Source organism: Catharus ustulatus, chromosome 17 (assembly GCF_009819885.2).
Source record: "Catharus ustulatus isolate bCatUst1 chromosome 17, bCatUst1.pri.v2, whole genome shotgun sequence".
NCBI classification, from domain to species: Eukaryota; Metazoa; Chordata; class Aves; order Passeriformes; family Turdidae; genus Catharus; species Catharus ustulatus.
The window spans coordinates 3,117,765-3,134,268 of NC_046237.1; the positions used below are offsets into that span (position 1 = coordinate 3,117,765).

At 46.9% G+C, this 16,504-nt stretch overlaps 1 protein-coding gene across 3 annotated transcripts in view; it reads right to left on the minus strand.

Annotated features, from left to right (window-relative positions):
• Positions 1 to 2,160: 2,160 nt before the first annotated feature.
• The window catches only part of PMEPA1 (prostate transmembrane protein, androgen induced 1), a 43,934-nt gene continuing 29,590 nt past the window's right edge, over positions 2,161 to 16,504 (minus strand). For 2 of the 3 annotated variants that reach the window (XM_033074894.2, XM_033074892.2), the window contains 3 exons: positions 13,904 to 14,058; positions 8,123 to 8,176; positions 2,161 to 8,025 (listed from right to left, as the gene is read on the minus strand). In XM_033074894.2, the coding sequence (XP_032930785.1) occupies positions 7,456 to 8,025; positions 8,123 to 8,176; positions 13,904 to 14,058 (779 nt within the window). In that variant the 3' untranslated portion in view covers positions 2,161 to 7,455. The remainder of the gene's footprint in view (positions 8,026 to 8,122; positions 8,177 to 13,903; positions 14,059 to 16,504) is intronic. The other variant, XM_033074893.1, reaches the window with a different exon arrangement.

Here is a 16,504-nt window from a genome sequence, read left to right on the forward strand (position 1 = left end):
AAAAAAAAAAAAAAAAAAAAAGTGGCTGCTGTTTTGGAGGGTTTCTCTTTACTTCACATCATCCAGGCAGTTTCAGAAACTTGGTCACTAAAGACTCTGCAAAACCTCCTATAGCTGTGACTCAGCAGTAGAGCAGAGAAACCCCCAGAGCAAACCAGCACCTTCCCTGGAGCTGCTTCAATTTGCCTTCTGGGCCATGGCAAGATCGTGAACATCTGGACACATTCCCCAGCTGGGCCAGATGTCCATTCCTGCCTGTCCTGCCCATTCCTGCCTGTCCCTGCCTGTCCCTGCCTGTCCCTGCCTGTCCCTGCCCATTCCTGCCTGTCCCTGCTCATTCCTGCCTGTCCCTGCCTGTCCCTGCCCATTCCTGCCTGTCCCTGCCCATTCCTGCCTGTCCCTGCCTGTCCCTGCCTGCTCCCTGAGTGTTCCAAGAAGAGGGGACAGCTGTCTGCAGGGCTCCTGAGCAGGGGAAAGAGGGAGGGGGAACCAATTTTGACCCCATCACACCTTAAATGAAGGGACCCTTGGGCAGTATTTTTCCAACCTGAGCATGTCTAGAAGCCCAAGGCAGGAATTATTTCCCCTTCTCTCCATCTGGTCTTTTGCTTTTCCTGATAATACTGTTACACAGTCCTGTTTTATACTGAAGCAGTGGGAATTTCTACACTTTTTTAGTTTTTATTTTATAAAAAGGCATAGCAGCAAGTGTTTGGAGTAAATTCCCACTACAGTTGGGAGAGTCAACAGCAGGATCCCTATGAGAACACGTTGCTTTCTTAACAAATCTCAGTGAAACCCATCACTGCAGGGAGAATCTGTTTCCAACCACTTTATTCTGGGTTTCTATCCCTGGTCAAGGCTTCCCCTCCCTCCGTGGTGAGACAGGACTCTGCCTGCACAGCATGGATGGAAAAACCTCCAATAAATCAACCCAGGGAAATGCAGCTTGAGCAGGTTAAAAAGCAGGAGCCAGGCCCACAAGAGCTGCAAGAAGGGCTTGGAAGGACAGGGAAAATCTGAACCTGATTTCTTAACTCACATTCCATTTGCAGCACAGAAATTTGTTTGAAATCAAAGGCTTTGCCATCTGTGGTTTCCAAAAGTCACAAAATTGTTTCTTTCATTGAGCTGAAAAAAAAAAAAATCAAAACCCAAAAGTTTAAAAATAATGTTTTGCCAATCAGTGCTGCTGCAGTGTCCCCAGATATCCTCAGCAGACATGGAAAGGTAGCTTAGTAACAGCTACCTCTGCCCATTCCCACGCACTGCACTGGTTGAACTTGATTTCTTTTTCTTTTTTTTTTGTCATTTAAAAAAATTCCCTTTTGGAAAATGTGGTTTCAGCTGAGTTCTCTTTTTCTGTGGGAAGATGTTGGTTTCAGCTGTGATTCCAAAAATGTAATTTTGAAACTGATTCGAACCAAACCCTGCCCATTCCCTGCCTCACCATGCCTGGGGCAAGGTGGATTTATTCCACTTGGATATTTGTGATCCTGGCCTTGGGGCAGGGGCATTTCCTGCTCTCAGAAATTTTGTGTTTTGGCATTTCTTTGGGCATGAGATGGAAAAGAGGGTTTGGAGCTGGGGTCACAGCATTGGCACAGCATTAAAATCATCTGACTTCCTACCACAGGGAAAGTGTTCCAAGCGAGGCCAGCTGCTTTCCAGCACTGGATCACCCTGGGTTGTCTTTCCAGCAGCAATGCACAGAGGACACCAGGAATCCCACAAAACAAACCACAATCAGGAGGGGAGTGCCCAGTTCCAGAATCAGAACCAGAGGGGTGGATTTGGGGTTCTCTTCCTGGGGTTCAATAAAGCTGCTTTTACCCCTCACCAGAGATTTCTCCCAACTGACCATCAGCCTGGGGCTGTGCTCAAATAACTGGACAGGCAGAGCATCCCAGCATCCTGCTGAAGCCCAAATCAAAGCCAAGTGTCCTTGGCTGGAGAAGCTGTCTGTCAAAGCCAGGGGCCACTTCAACAGTGAGAAACAGAGAGAAGGGCTGGGCACACCGAGGGCTTGGGCAGAGCTGGCAGAAAATCCCAGGGGTTAATCACCACACATCCCTCAGCCCCAGGAGGGAACCCAGGGTCTGGGTGAGCCTACAGCACATCCACCCTTCCCACACACAAAAGAAAACCCCCTGCAAACAGTCAAGTTTTCAATCGCTTTAATGTGATCACTGCAATCTGACCACAGTTTCAGAAAGGAAATAAAAGTCCCACAAATTCTCTGTGCTTAGGATTTGAGTCAATCTACGCAGTTCTTGTTGATTGACGTTATTCAAGTTAAGACCTTCTGACCATCAGTGACGTTCTCGGCTGAAAGGCAGGAGGAGCGAGGGTTGGACAGAGTGGTGCAAACCAGGAATGCTTCTTCTGGGATTAGAGCTGTGCCACCTGCTCTGCTCCAAAGGGAACTCTTGGACATGCACACACACACACGGAGCATGCAAAAGCACCAGGAACCAGCTACAGCTCCACAGGAAGGACAAAGGTGCCAATACAGAGCTGGGGCCGTGGTTCAGAACGAGGAAAGGGGGAGCCCACACAAATATCCAAAACTGAGCAGATTCATTTTCCAACATTCCAGAAGAAAATAGGAAAATCGAAATTACATTGTGTTGACAAACCCTGATTTTTTTCTTTCTTTTTTTTTTTTTTTTGGGTAACAAAGCAAAAGGTGAAGGCAAATTTTCCAAAGTATTGTAAAATTTATTGTATAAGTATTGCAGCTTTTAGAATGACATATAATTGCCACTATCGGTTACTGGTACACAAGAAGCGTTTACAACAGATTTTTGTAAATTGGCATCAGAGTACATATTCATACTAAAACAGCAAAATATAGATAAGTACTGCATTGCATGTGCTGTCAATAGTTTACATAAGTTTAAATTGAACAGAACTCAGGATACAGGACTGCCTATAACAAACTCCAAAGCCAACACAATGCAACTGGAAGTTTAAGAAAATATTAATACAATGAAATGTGTCTATAAGGCAGGCAAATTAGGACTTTAATGTTGTCCTTCATGAGCTTCTATAGTACAGCAAAAATTTGAAGCGCGGTTTCTGGAAAACTTCTTTTTGTTTGTTTTTTTTTTTTTAGCTTTGTGTTGTACACAGAAAATCTGTGAGCAGTACAGAGACAGAAGAGATTAAAATTCATTCTGTTCTGGCCTAGCACTGTTAATGCTACACATCTGATTCAGTCTTTTCCCAAGCCTTAGGAAAAACATTGGGCTTTGATTTCTTTATTTTGTTTAATATAGCAGTTAGTGCAATTTTATAATTCAATACACATACAAAAGGGTGATTCTCCAGAAAGCAATTGGATTTCCTTAGACCCCACTTAAGACAGAATGAATTTTGTAACATGGAAACAACACGCTGGATTGGTAAAGCTGAATCTTCAAACCGGTGTACCCAAGGGTTGTGAAGGGAACACGTGTTTGACCAGTGTCAGCCCCACATGAAACCCATCCTTCCTCCCCTCCAGAATCAACACAGCCACGTTCCCATTGCAGGCCAGGAGGGTTTGGGGCACTTTAAGGATGCTGTTTGCCGTACTGTAAGCTAAGAAACTCTGTAAGATGAACAACCCCTTTTAAAGCTAACGCCACTTAAAACTCCGAGCAAAAAGGCAGGCTAAGGACATGAGGTTGCTAAGCATTAGCAATGCCTTGATTCTTCTGTATTTCTTTAAAAATAAATCACTTTAAGGGGCCTGAATCTCTGTGCTGGCAGCTGCAGGACACTCTAGCACCACTCTCCACTGAGCTGCACCAAGGCCAGAGGGAACAGGGCATCAGCGAGGGTGTGCAAAGCAAATTCCCTGCCTTGGTGGCAATTCAGGACGTGGGAATGGGGAACAAATGGACCCCGAGGCAAAAAGTAACATTAAATAGTAGTAATAATAATAATAACAACAATAACAACAACAATAATAATAATAATTAAAAAAAAAAAGAACAGACCATTATTTCTAAACACCCATTCAGAACTTGGAGTTGATCTGGGCCCCAGATCTGGTATCTGCACTTGAAATACACAGTTCTCAGGACTGCAAAGAGAGGGATGGACAGAGGAAAGACAAAAGATAACAGCTGAGCTCTGCTGAGGAGCTGCACCCACTGCCTGGGAGCTGGGGCTCTCCCCACTGGAGCTGCAGCAGACCAGGGAAAGGTGGGAGCTTGGGGTTGGAGCATGGATGGGCTGAAAGGCATCGTTTGCAACAGAAATTTGGTGTTGATGAGCCACCCTGTTTCACACTCATTAAGCTCCACAAACTAGAGAAAGAGGTAAATGAAACTGGACCCAGGAACTCAACAAACTGATCACTCAACTGCAGAGCTGACACCTGACAAATAAAAGCTCACACTGGGAGAGGACTGGGGAGGGAGGAAGAAAAATAGGGGGGAAAGAAAAAGAGAATTGGTTGAAATTTTGAGGACTTTCAAGCATGAGAGCTGGGTTCAATTGCACTGCATCTTCAGACCCTCTCCCACTACCCTCTGTGCCTATCCAGCCCCTGCCCACGTCCCTGACTTTCCCATGGGGTTTGGTGGCAGGTGACACCCTGTGACAAGACAATCTCGTTCCGTAACAATCTCTGGTCCCCACACCAACCTCTTTCCTCACTGCTCAGTTTTAAACATGTGATGCATATTCCACCCAAAATCTGCTGAGGTAACCGTATTTTTTTTTAATAGCAAACAAAACTAGTTCAGATCACTGAACAACACCCCCCTCCCTCCCCAAAAAAACAAACCAAAAAAGAAAAAAAACAAACACCCAACCCCAACAACACTATTCACGCATTTTGGCTCAAGAGGGCAGTAGATATTATATTTCGCTTTCTCTTTTGGTTGGTATCTCATTTACAATATCCACCACAGATTCCTACCTCCCCGGGTAGGATAATGTGCATAAAACATGTTCAAGTTCCCTAAGAACAGTCGGAGCAGAGCAGCGGCCAAGGGAGCAGCAGGTGTGGCCAGGCACAGGGAGCTGCTCCGGGAAAAAGGGACTGGAAAAGTGAATGCAAGGTCCAAAGGAGCAGGAGACCAGACGCTGGTTACTTGTAACGCCAAGGATGATTTTGTGTCCCCCTCTCTAAGAAGGGAGGGTTACTGTTTTTTAATAAGGCACTAAATAGACATGTTACATAAAGGAAAGATACATTTTAAAAACTCGTACAAATTCATCGGTTTTGTACCTTTCATGACAAACTAGATTTATTCCTTTGCATTACTTTTTTTTCTGGCTTTTTTTTCTTTTTTTCTTTTTCTTTTTTTTTCTTTTTTTTTTCTTTTCTTTTAGGTCATCAAAATTTAGGTTACGTGACTGCAAAACTATGAAGATTTCAAGAGCTGTGGAAAAGCTGAGAAGGTACAGGACTATTTCTAGGCAGAGATAAAATAAAAAAGCAAAAAAGCAAAAAAAAAGAAATAGTGATCAAACTTCAAGTTCAGCTATTCATCATCTTCTTTAAAATATATATAAATATTGTTCAAATGGTCAGAACTTCAAAACCGTTCTCATGGTTATGTTTTTTTTTCTTTTTCAAGTAATAAAAAAGTTGCTTAAAAACAATAGTTATTGCCTTTATATCTTTCATTTATGTCACTCTACTAGATAGCATCCTGCAGGAAATCAAATCACACCCCCTCGTAGAATCCTCACTCTGTGACCCCTCCTCGCGCTCGGACAGACGGGACCGGGATGGGATTTTCCCTTTTGCCTTCCCCCCCTCGCTCTCTCAGGCTTCCCACTCACTCACTCACAAATTCACCACGAGGGTGAGGCCCCTACCAGACACCGAGGTGACAGAAAATGTCAACAAGAGCAGAGCAAGACAAAACGTTTCCGAAACCAAGATAAATTAACCACGCGCGGCGGCGGGAGGGCAGCGGGATCTGGGGGGGATGGACATCCCAGAAGAGCTAAAGGGGGGTTGCTTCTAAAGCCTTAAGCATTATTTTTGTAGCCTTTAATTAATACAACACAGGAGCAGATTCATTCCCATCGACTGTACCTGGTGCCTCTTTAGCTGGATAACAAATGTAAAAAATAGCGACAACCAGGGGCGGCTGCGCCCGCTTGTCCCAAATTGAGGTTTGGGAGGTTGAAACAAAATGAAAATGATGTTCACCACCACCACACCTTCCAGCTCGTCCTTTCAACGAGACATTTAAACCCAGCTGAAGGGTGCGTTACCAGTTCCTCACATCGACTTTCACAACCACTGCTTCGGCTCCAACAGGGCCCTTCAGTTCAGAGCATGGAAAGAAATAAACCGAAAAACACTTTTGTTCCTTCAGACACAGAAGTTTATTCTCAACCCCCACCACCCTCCCCTCCGAAAAGTTAGAGGTTGTCCAAAAAAAAAAAAAAAAAAAAAAAGTTTAAAAAAAAAAAAAAAAAGAAAAATCAAGTAATTTTTGCCTGCTTCAGTCATTCCTGACTGCAGGAAGCAGGGAGTTTTCATTTTACCTTGTTACTCCAATAATCCTACCGGATGACAAACACACACACCAACTCCTCTTGCTTTGTAGGGAATGTATAAAAGCCGTGGTTGTCGGCGGCCACGCGCAGGGACTCTGGAAATTAAGGATTTGCATAAGCTGCAGTCTCGCTCACCGCTCCTGCCAGGGCTGGCATCTCCACTCCAGCGATCCTCCTCCCTTCCAGCTACTTTGTTCTTCACTTCCACATAGATCCCTTAACAGCTTCATGGTAGACATGATAGAGGCTTTGACCAACACAAGCACTGACATATTTATATTAAAAAATAGTGCAAAATTTCAACATTTATATAAATAACTCTAAACCCCTGCTTTTGATTTTTTTTTTGTTTTTTGTTTTTTTACAATGTAATACATGCTTTTTGAGTTGGCACTCAAAAAATTGCCATTTTTTCTTCTAGTTCAGAAAACAACTTTTTTTTTTGAATAGGCCTCTTCTAATACAAAAATACTCCTGCTCCTTACACATACACTTTCTCTTATTTTTAATATATATTTATATATTTATATTGCAGATCTTTAAACAAAATGGTTTTTGTGCAAATATTTTGTTTTTAAAGATAAGTGAAATAATCAAACAAAAAAAAAAAAGCATTCACACACAGCCCAACTAGAAACAAACAAAAAAAAAAAGACTACAGTTGATTTTTTTTTTCCTTTTTAAACGTCTAGACACAGCTCAATAAAGAAATGTTTTTGCAAGCTTGGTAGGCTTGTGCATTCAGACCAGACATAACAAGTAAATATTTATACACGGAGAGATGGGGAAGGGCTTCTTTTTTTTTTTTTTCTTTGCTCATCTTCCTCAACTCTCTCTCTCTCTCTCCTTTTTCTTTTAATGAGAAGTGCAGAGTGTTTCATTTACTTTCTTGCCTTTTTTTTTTCCACTTTTTTTCCTTTTTTAAAATTTTTCTATTTTTTAAAAGGGGTGCCCTTTTTGCTTCTCTTTCTCTTTGTTCCACGCCGTCGTCGTCGTCGTCGTCGTCGTTGTGCTCTCAAGGCCATTGATCTGTGAGGGATGGAGTCTGCTGCCCTCCAGCATGGGGGGCATCCCGTTGTTGTTCTGCTGGTGCTGGTAGAAGGTGGAGCCGGGGTAGTGCCCGATCACCTCACTGTAGGTGGGCGGCGGCCCCTCCATCCTGCCGCTGCTGCCGTAGCAGGTGGCGCTGATGCCAGAGTTACTGCTGGGGGGGCACGGCCCCCCGAACACGGAGTTATCTATCAAGTCACTGTCGAAGATGGTTCTGTTGGGGGGCGCCCGCACGGACTCCCTGTTGAGCTCCATCTGCTGCTCGGGGTCGCGCAGCTGCAGCGTGCAGGGTCCCTGGTAGGGCGGGGGCTCCTCGCCGTCGGACAGCGAGATGGTGGGCGGCAGGTCGATCTCGTGCTGCAGGTACGGGTACGTGGGCTGGAAGCGGTTGAAGCGGTCCCGCTGCAGGAAGGAGGGCACTGCCAGGCGCTCGCTGGGCCGTGGGGTGTAGATGTGCTGCTGGAGGGAGAGCAGAGGGAAAGGGTCAGAGGGGTGAGGGGTGAGGGGTGCTGGCACATGGGCAGGGGACGGGCGATGGCACCCGCGGTGTCCTCACCTCGGTGATGCCGGTCCCCGACACGGTGCTTTCTGAAGGCCACAGGCTTCCCTCCTGCAAGGCAAAGGAGAGGAGAGGGCAGGGTGAGTCTGACTGTCCTTCTGCAAACAGCTCGTGCCTGGTGTCACCTCGAGATGCCACTGCCACCATGTTCCAGTCCCCTGGCACCAACACCAACCAGATCTCCAGTACAGCCGCGTGTGCTGGGCATCATGTGGATGGATACAGGCTCCAGGGTTACCACATCACCCCTTCAATCAAAACTTCCCTCCCCTTGCACCTCCATCTGCATTTAATGGGCAATTTGCAGAATGAATGATGAGAACAGCACCAGCAAACAACCCTCTCCCGTTTGCAGACTTCCCCCCTCCCACCCCCAGCACAGCTCTTTCCTGGTTCAAACATGCCAGAGCAGTATTTTTCAATTTGTGATCCATGAGCCGTGGGTGATTCACAAGACATCAAAAAATGCTCCATGAAATAATGACAAGATTTAAAAAAAAAATTCAACAAAAACAACAAAAACCAAACCCAAAAAAACCCCCTCACACCCACACTCTGATGCTCACAACCACGGACATCATGGGAAAATAAAGATAATAAGTGAATAACCAAATGTTAAGCCTAATTTTGATTTGGTTTAAAAAAAAAAAAAGAAAAAACTCTGTAGCAACAGGAAGGTTTCAGAGTATTTTTTCCCCAACGAGAAAGTAATCCTTGGCTTAAATAGACTGAGGGACTGAAGTGTAGAGGTTTTCTTACACTGCAAGCATCATCCTGATCCTGAGATCCAAACCTCAGTGCCAACAACCCCAGGCACGGTGAAGCCACAATTTCCCCCGAACCCTGAGACTAGTTTACAATTCATGATCAAAACAAAACAAACAAACAAAGGTTCTTCCCATCTGCTGGTGATACTCTGAGCATGCACTGTTCACCCCAGACATTTTTGCCTTAGGATCTGCAATATTTAAATATTGCTAATATTCACATATAGCAACATCCCTCTGGCAGGCAGAGCTGGAGGAAAACAGCCAGCAGGCTTGTAATTATAACTTGGAACTTCCCAGCTCCTTGCAGGTGAATCTCCAGCTCTGGCACTAGTAAGCCAGGCACAGGCAGAAGTATTTAGCACCAGTGGGAAAAAAAATGCCAAGGGAGAAAGAAACCCCCTCTTTCCCTCAAAGTGTTGCACTGAGAGGCTGGCTGAGCAAACCATACACCTTCCTCCTACAAGAACTCTTATTTCTCTGCCTGCCCCAAGCACAGCACCAGCAGCACATTAAAATCTCCAGAAAAACCACCCATTATATCCCCCACCCTCCTGTTTTCTCATTTTCCCCCAAAGATGGAATATATTTTCTCCTTAGCATAGCACATGGCATCAGGCACAGAGAGCATCCATCAGGTTCTGGGTTCTGAAGCTCAGCCCTGCACACAAACCTCAAGGCAGGGCTGGTGCCAGTGCAAGGAAAAGGGTGATTTAAATGGAAATGAGACTGTCCAGAGTCTTCCCCCTTCCCCATGGCTTTTTCAGGAGCACCTCCTCGGGGCAGAGGTGAAGTGCCACACTGCCAGCGCCTTCCCTGGGCACAGCTGAGGAATGTGCTGGCTGAGCTGCAGCCCCATGGCCCTTCCTGAGCAAGACAGCCCAGTTTCATCCCAGACCTCGAGACTCCAACATGTAGCTGTTTACACAAGCATCCACTGTTTAGTCTGGTCCATTTTACATGGATTTCTTGCCTGCAGGGAGAGTCTGCAGTCAAACTCCCCCAGCAGCCAAAAGATCCAAGAGGAATTCATCTGCCTCAGGACAAATCCTCACCTGCAACCCTGTGCTCAGGCACTGACACCAAGGGGCCCAGGGAGGACTTCCAGTGCCACCACAGGCACTGCCAGCCTGTCACCTCATCCCAAAGGACACCAGAGCAGTGGGCAGGAGCGGGAAGCACTCCCAAAATTGTGTTTATTTTGCCATGCCCCCGTGGCAGACTTCCTGAGCAGCGAGTACCCTGCTGCCTTCTGCTAGATGCTTTATATTTAACTTGGCAGTGGGCAGTGCCATGGCAATATCCCATCTGCTCCCCCCTTCCCCGGGAGTGATGTCAGCCAGCTCCCACGAGGGTGGCTGCAGCCTGGTGCTCCCCAGCCCTGCCAGGCTCAGCTGGGACAGCATCCTGCTGTGGCAGCTGATGGGCAGGGCTGCTCCACCCAAAACGTGCCCTACCCCTGAGTGCCCACTCACCCTGCACCAAGATCCTGCCCATGTGTTTGGAATCAAAGCTCTGGCTCACACACCGTTCATCTGTTTGTACAGATGAGGTCCAGGAATGATGCCCTGGGCAACACGTGGATGCAAGAGTAGCAAATAGTAGAAACAGCATTAAAATGGGATGCTCAGAGAGAGAGAGGAAGAGCAGGCAGGAGATCCATTTTCAGTAGGAGCTGGATCTCTGCAGACATTATTAACCAGGATTCCAGGACTCCAGGGCCTGGCCATGCTCCTGTGCCCACGGCTGACTGACCACAGGCACCCAGTGCTCGCAACACAGACCCTGCCACACACACTGCCATGAAACCCTCTGGGGAGCAGCTCAACGCCCCTAAAAACTGCATAGCAAGATTAAAACTGCTGGAAATCAATAGTCAGAGGAGGGTAAAACCTCAGGAACAGAATACATCCCTGCTTTAGCCTTCACTTTGGCCCTGGGATGGCTCCATGGCCACACTGAGCCAAGCAAAACTGCAGGAGCAACATCACTGCAAACCCTCAACCTTTCCTCACCCACCTCTGACTTTCAGAATACTTAGGACTTGAATCCATCTCAACAATGAACAGTCTAGAAAGCCATGGGTTTCTGAAATGAAAGGTGAGATTCTGCTGTCTCATGAGTAACACAGTTGTAAAAGCCTCCACAAGTATTGCAGGACTTGCTGCAGAACCTAAAATTACTTTTAAATTTCTTTTTAGACATCAATCTTCAACTTTTTTAGAACTACTTGTTCTAGTGATGTCAGAGAATTTTCTCTGTAAAGCTGCATTGTGCAGATTAAGTCTCTGAGTCTTCAGGAAGACTCATTTTCTATTTTGGGGGACAAAGGTGTGCTTGGAAATTGCACTTACACTACTTTTTCCTGGGGGAGTGGGGTACCACTGTTCCAAAGGTGCAGGGACAGTGCCACTCTTATAGCAAAAATGTTATCAGTAGCATTTATTATATATTCTTAGTTCTGGAGAATAAAAGGTACTTGTCATGAGGAGACAAGAGTTTAAGTACAGAGAGAACAGTGATGGAGAAACGCATGAAGTAATATAAAAACTGCTTGCCACCGAGAGCCGCATTAAAAAACCCTTTAGGGAAATTAATTTCTCCTTCAGCTGTAATTTTTGAGCTGCAGCAACAAAAAAGGACAACTCCAGCAGACCCAGCAGCATCCTGACCATGGGATGAACTGCTTTAATATTTCAGCAGATGAAAAGCGTGAATGCAGCTCCAGCGCTCGTCTGCGGTCATGACACCAAAAATGAAGTTTGGGATTCAAAAAGCCCAACACCAGTTCAGTGCAAGTTTAATGGATTGCACAAACCAGTATCCAGCCCAGAGTGGCTCTGCCTGCCAGGCTGCAGCTCTCCTTCAGACTGGAGCTGTTCTGCACTGACACTGCTGAGCCTGAGCAGTGCTGCCTGTCAGATCTTTATTAGGCTGGATCTGTAATGAGCTTCTCCCTCATTAATGCACCAGGGGCTTCTCTGTCCCATCAGAGAGTGCTGGGACCACAGGGAAATCTCTGCTGCCACTCCATCAGTGCTGCACACACAGCATGGACAGGGCAGGGAGATGGGGAACAACCAGAAAGATGGAAAAAATAAAAACATCAACTCAAAATTATACATTCCTATTTCTCTCCTTAGCTCCAGAAAAGACTCCACATCCTCACTGGGGTCAAGCAGAGGCACAGATGTCAAACACTACTGAAAAGTCATTTAATCACTGATGTGTCTGAAGGTTGAATAAGTAACAGAGCCAAAAAATGGCTGGAAATTTTGGCCTGGTAAAATTTAAAATACAAAAAGATATTAAAGGGGAAAAATAATTGTTTCTTTGAAGAGTCAATTATTCATTCAACCTGAAATTTTTGGTAAAATTTCATGTGATTTTCTCTTTTCTTTCCATGTGAGCCTTCTTAACTCTTTTTAAAGAAAATAAAAAGCAGGTCACTTAAGAAAACAGAAATCACTGTATTCAAATAAAAATTATTTAATCTGAACTTTGCTTTGAAAGTGTAAAACTACACAATTGACATTGTGCAGGTAAAACATTCTGGACATGATAATGCAGTGAAAGAACCTGAAAATGGGAAAACAGTGTTTCTGCTATTTCAAATAACTCATGTGCTTGGATGCCCACACTCTACTGCTGCTGGGAGTGGGTGCACGGGACCATAAGAGGAACGTGAGATTTCTGGGATGTGTGTGGGGAGCTGGGCTCTGATCCCCAAAGCAGGGAGGTGCCTGAGCCATCCCCACCCTCACGCCAGCTGCTTGAACAGGATCAGGAGTCCTGTGGGATCAGGCATTCCCAGCACTCCCATCCCCGAGCTGGGATCATGCCCTGCCCTCTGGAGAGGGGCTCCATGGAAAAAGGGTGGGAATTGGGTTGGGGTTTGCACAGCTCTCCTTCCCAACGTGGCCAAGAAGGGATCTCTGTCTGCTGCATGTGGTGTGTGACACAAACAGCACCCCTGCAACTGCACTGAAGGCTGGCTGGGTGAAAGATCTTAGATATCCCTCTCCAAAATAAAAAAAAAAAAAAAAAATAGAAGAAAGAAAATGGAAAAATAGGAGAAAAAAATCAGAGCAATTCCAATATTTGATCTTTTTCCTGCAGCAGGTATGGATTTGATTCAGGGGAGCACAGCCCCACACAGGGCACCCCACAGCACCAGCATTGTGTCCTGCCTGCCCTGGCAGCCTGCAGGGGAGGGGGCACACAGCAGGGACCTTGGGGGAGCCCTATTAAAGGGCTCTAAGAGCCTTCAGGGTGAATGCTAAAAAAGAAAAGTACCAGTACAAGACATCCCTGCACTGAAGACAGCGGCAGAGTGAACAATACGTGCTCACCCTCCAAGAAAATGGGATGCCTTTTCTCTATACATCCCTCTAAGTCTCTCTGAGCCACGACATTTGAGGAAACTGCATGAACCAACATCTGCCTCGAGGCTGGCGAGGCTTCCCCTCAAATCCCTGTCAGAGGTACAACACACACGTTTCTCCTCAGGCTTTTATGAAGCCAGGAGTCTGGGTTACACAGAGCCTCTAGCACATCCCCTTGGAGAGGTCTCTGCTTGTCTGGCTGACAAGTGTTTTCTGCCCCTTCCACCACAGCACTGGTGAAAACTGGAGCCAGTCAGTCAGGATTTCCTGCTCTCTGCAGGGCAGGCAGGAAGTTTTTATACACTCACTTGAGAGTCTAACTGGAGCCAAAGGACTGGACAGTTTGGCACTGCTAAACCAAGGCATATGAACCAGCTGAGGGTGGGGGTCTCAGGAGCAGGACATGCCAAGAACAGCCTCGTGCATCACTTTACTAATGCAAAATCAGAATTGCAAAGCTCAAGGAAAAGGCAGAGGCTACGGCTGTCCATACATCAGCACACACAGCACCCCAAAGAGTCAGAGGCACCCCTAAAATGTCCCCCCACCCCCAATAACACAGACAGATGATGCCAAGGCCACACATAAGGCAGCACCTGTGGCTGGAAGAGCAGGGTGTGACTTACTGAGGAGAGGTTCTCGTCTCGCCGCCTGCCCTGGCTGTGCCGGCTGATGAAGGATCGTGCAGAGAGCTTGTAGTGGTTCAGCAGACACGTGATCACCACCACCATCACCATCATCACCACCACGATTATGATTATCTGTACAAACTCCAACTCCGCTGCAAGAGACAGACAGACAGACTTTGAGCCATCAGCAAGGTAACTGAGCACAAGAACAACTGAAGCACTGCGACAACACTGACAGCACTGCACCCTTCCCTAGCAGCCTTCCCACGTGGGCTCTGTGTGCCCTCAGCCCACAAAAACCTCATTCATTCACTTTCTCAGTGTCACAGAACAGTCTCCAGGAGGGATCCTTGCACACAATCTGCACTTCAGAGTTTCCCAGCTACAGCACAGACCGGACTTCCCAAAGACCTCCTGGGTTCCCCCAGAGCTGGGCACAAATCCAGGAGCATCCCAGTGCCTCACGTGCCCCTCTTGGGGCTGCAGAGCTGTGAACCAACATAATTCATCCTAATGAAACAGTTCAACTAAGTGCAAGCTAAATTCCTGCAGTTCCCATCACCAGCACTCCTTCCTCCAGGGAGGACAGGACTGAGCCCTCCTTGCACATCCCTGCACAAGCACACATCCCCTCTGTCCCAGGGCTCAGACAGGGGTGCCAGGGGACAGCACAGCACAGCACAGCACAGCAGGCAGTGGCAGCCCCCCCATCCCTGAGCTGCCCACCCACCAGAGGAAGCAGGCAGGGAGAGCTCCTGCTGTTGGGTGAGACACCAGATGGGTGCGATGCCTCTGCCACGGGGGCACATCCTGCAGCTCCAGACAGCCCTCGGCTCGGGGCTCAGCCAGCTGACAGTGGCAGCTTGAGTGGCTTGAACTGGCAGAAAGGAAAACTGCCAAAAGCCCTCCAAACAAACAAGAACAAGCAAACAGACTATCCTGTTAACTCTGCAGACACTTGGCAGGAGGCAGCGAGAAGTCGCTCCTAAAATTTCCTAAGGAAATAATTCCTCACACCTCTCTGAGGCTTAGGAAAATCGAATGCTGGAGGCAAACATTGTGCTGGGTCATTATTTCCATGAATTTGCTGCCCAGGGAGTACATGCCATTCCCAAACTGCTCAGTCACTACCCCCAGCCCCTTCATGCCAGTAGTGCCCAGGACTGGGCAGCAGCAACTCCAGTGCCCAGAATAAAGGAGGGGCCAGACAGAAAATTCAATCATTCCAGGGATTTGCACTTTGTTTGCCTCTCAGCAGTGACAGCTATAAAATCCAGCTGGGGAAAGCTAAGCTATCATGGATGCTGCCATCTATATTTAATCTATACAGACACACACATACAGACCTGCAGACACACAGCAAGCCACATCAGACCTCAAAGGGCACCACTCACACCAGCTGGGGTGGCTTCTGCTGAGTCAGGTAAATTTATTAGGTTTTTGTTGTTTGGGGTTTTTTGTTTTGGGGTTTTTTTGTTTGGTTTTTTTTTTTTATGGAAAGTTTTCTCCTGACAGGTGGCATTTGAGTGCCAGTAAAAGCAAATAAATGTCAAGAAAACAGTCCAGGTGGTGAGCGCTGCCAGTTACCTTGGAGCTCTTTCTGCTAAACAGCAGCTATTTCTGCCACTGCCCAAAATGCTCCACCAGCTCTGCCCACTGCCTGCAGAAAGCAGAATTATGCCTTGAAAGCAGGAGCCTTATCTGGCACTTGGAGCTGGATGGATGAGGGACTTGGAGGCCACATCCTTCCAGCACCCCTAAAACAGCTGCCTCTGCTCAGGGAGGTTGGATGTGGGGTGGGAAGAGAGGGATTAAAAGCCAACCATTGTACAGGAGTTCTACTTTAAAAATGCTTTTTAGCTAGAGTAGAAGACAAACTCTGGGTCTTTCACAGCAGCCCCAACAAGTTACCCAGTACCACAGTGAGAGGAAGAAAACCATATTCCCATAAATTTGATCCAGCCCCAAAGCAGCACAGCTCATCTGTGGGACCCAAAAGCTGCTGGAGGAACTGGCTGGAACAGGAGCTCATTGCTTCTGAGCAGAGCCCAGACTGACCACAGGCACCACCACACCAAAACCCAAAGGGTTGGGAGAGGGGACGATGCAAAATTATTTAGAAAAGGCACAATTACTCTTCCCATGTCACCCCCACTGTGCAGAGGTGTCCCTACACATCCCAAAGACATGTCCTGGTGCCAGCTGTAACTGAGCACTCACAGCAGCCCCCAGCCTCCAGCAGGGTGAGGCCACAGCACCCAATCTGGCACAGGGCACTCCCCTTGGCGCTCCCCTGAGTGCTCCCCTGGTCACCCAGATCCCAGCTCCTGTGCCTGCTCTCCCCGTGGGCAGCACCCACCCACCCTGGGTGCAGAGCCCATCTTCTGCACAAAGCATTATGGAAAAGAAAAAACTAAGCAAAAAAAACCCCAAATGTTTTTAAGAAGATGAGTCACTTCAGCCTCAAAATGCAGCACATGCTTTGGCCACGGCAAGAAAACACAAGAAAAAATATAAATGAAGCTGGTGATGGAAAACTTCCTTTTCTGTTAAAAGGGGTTATATTTCTAAAGAAAAACAATGCCAAAGTAGTAGTAA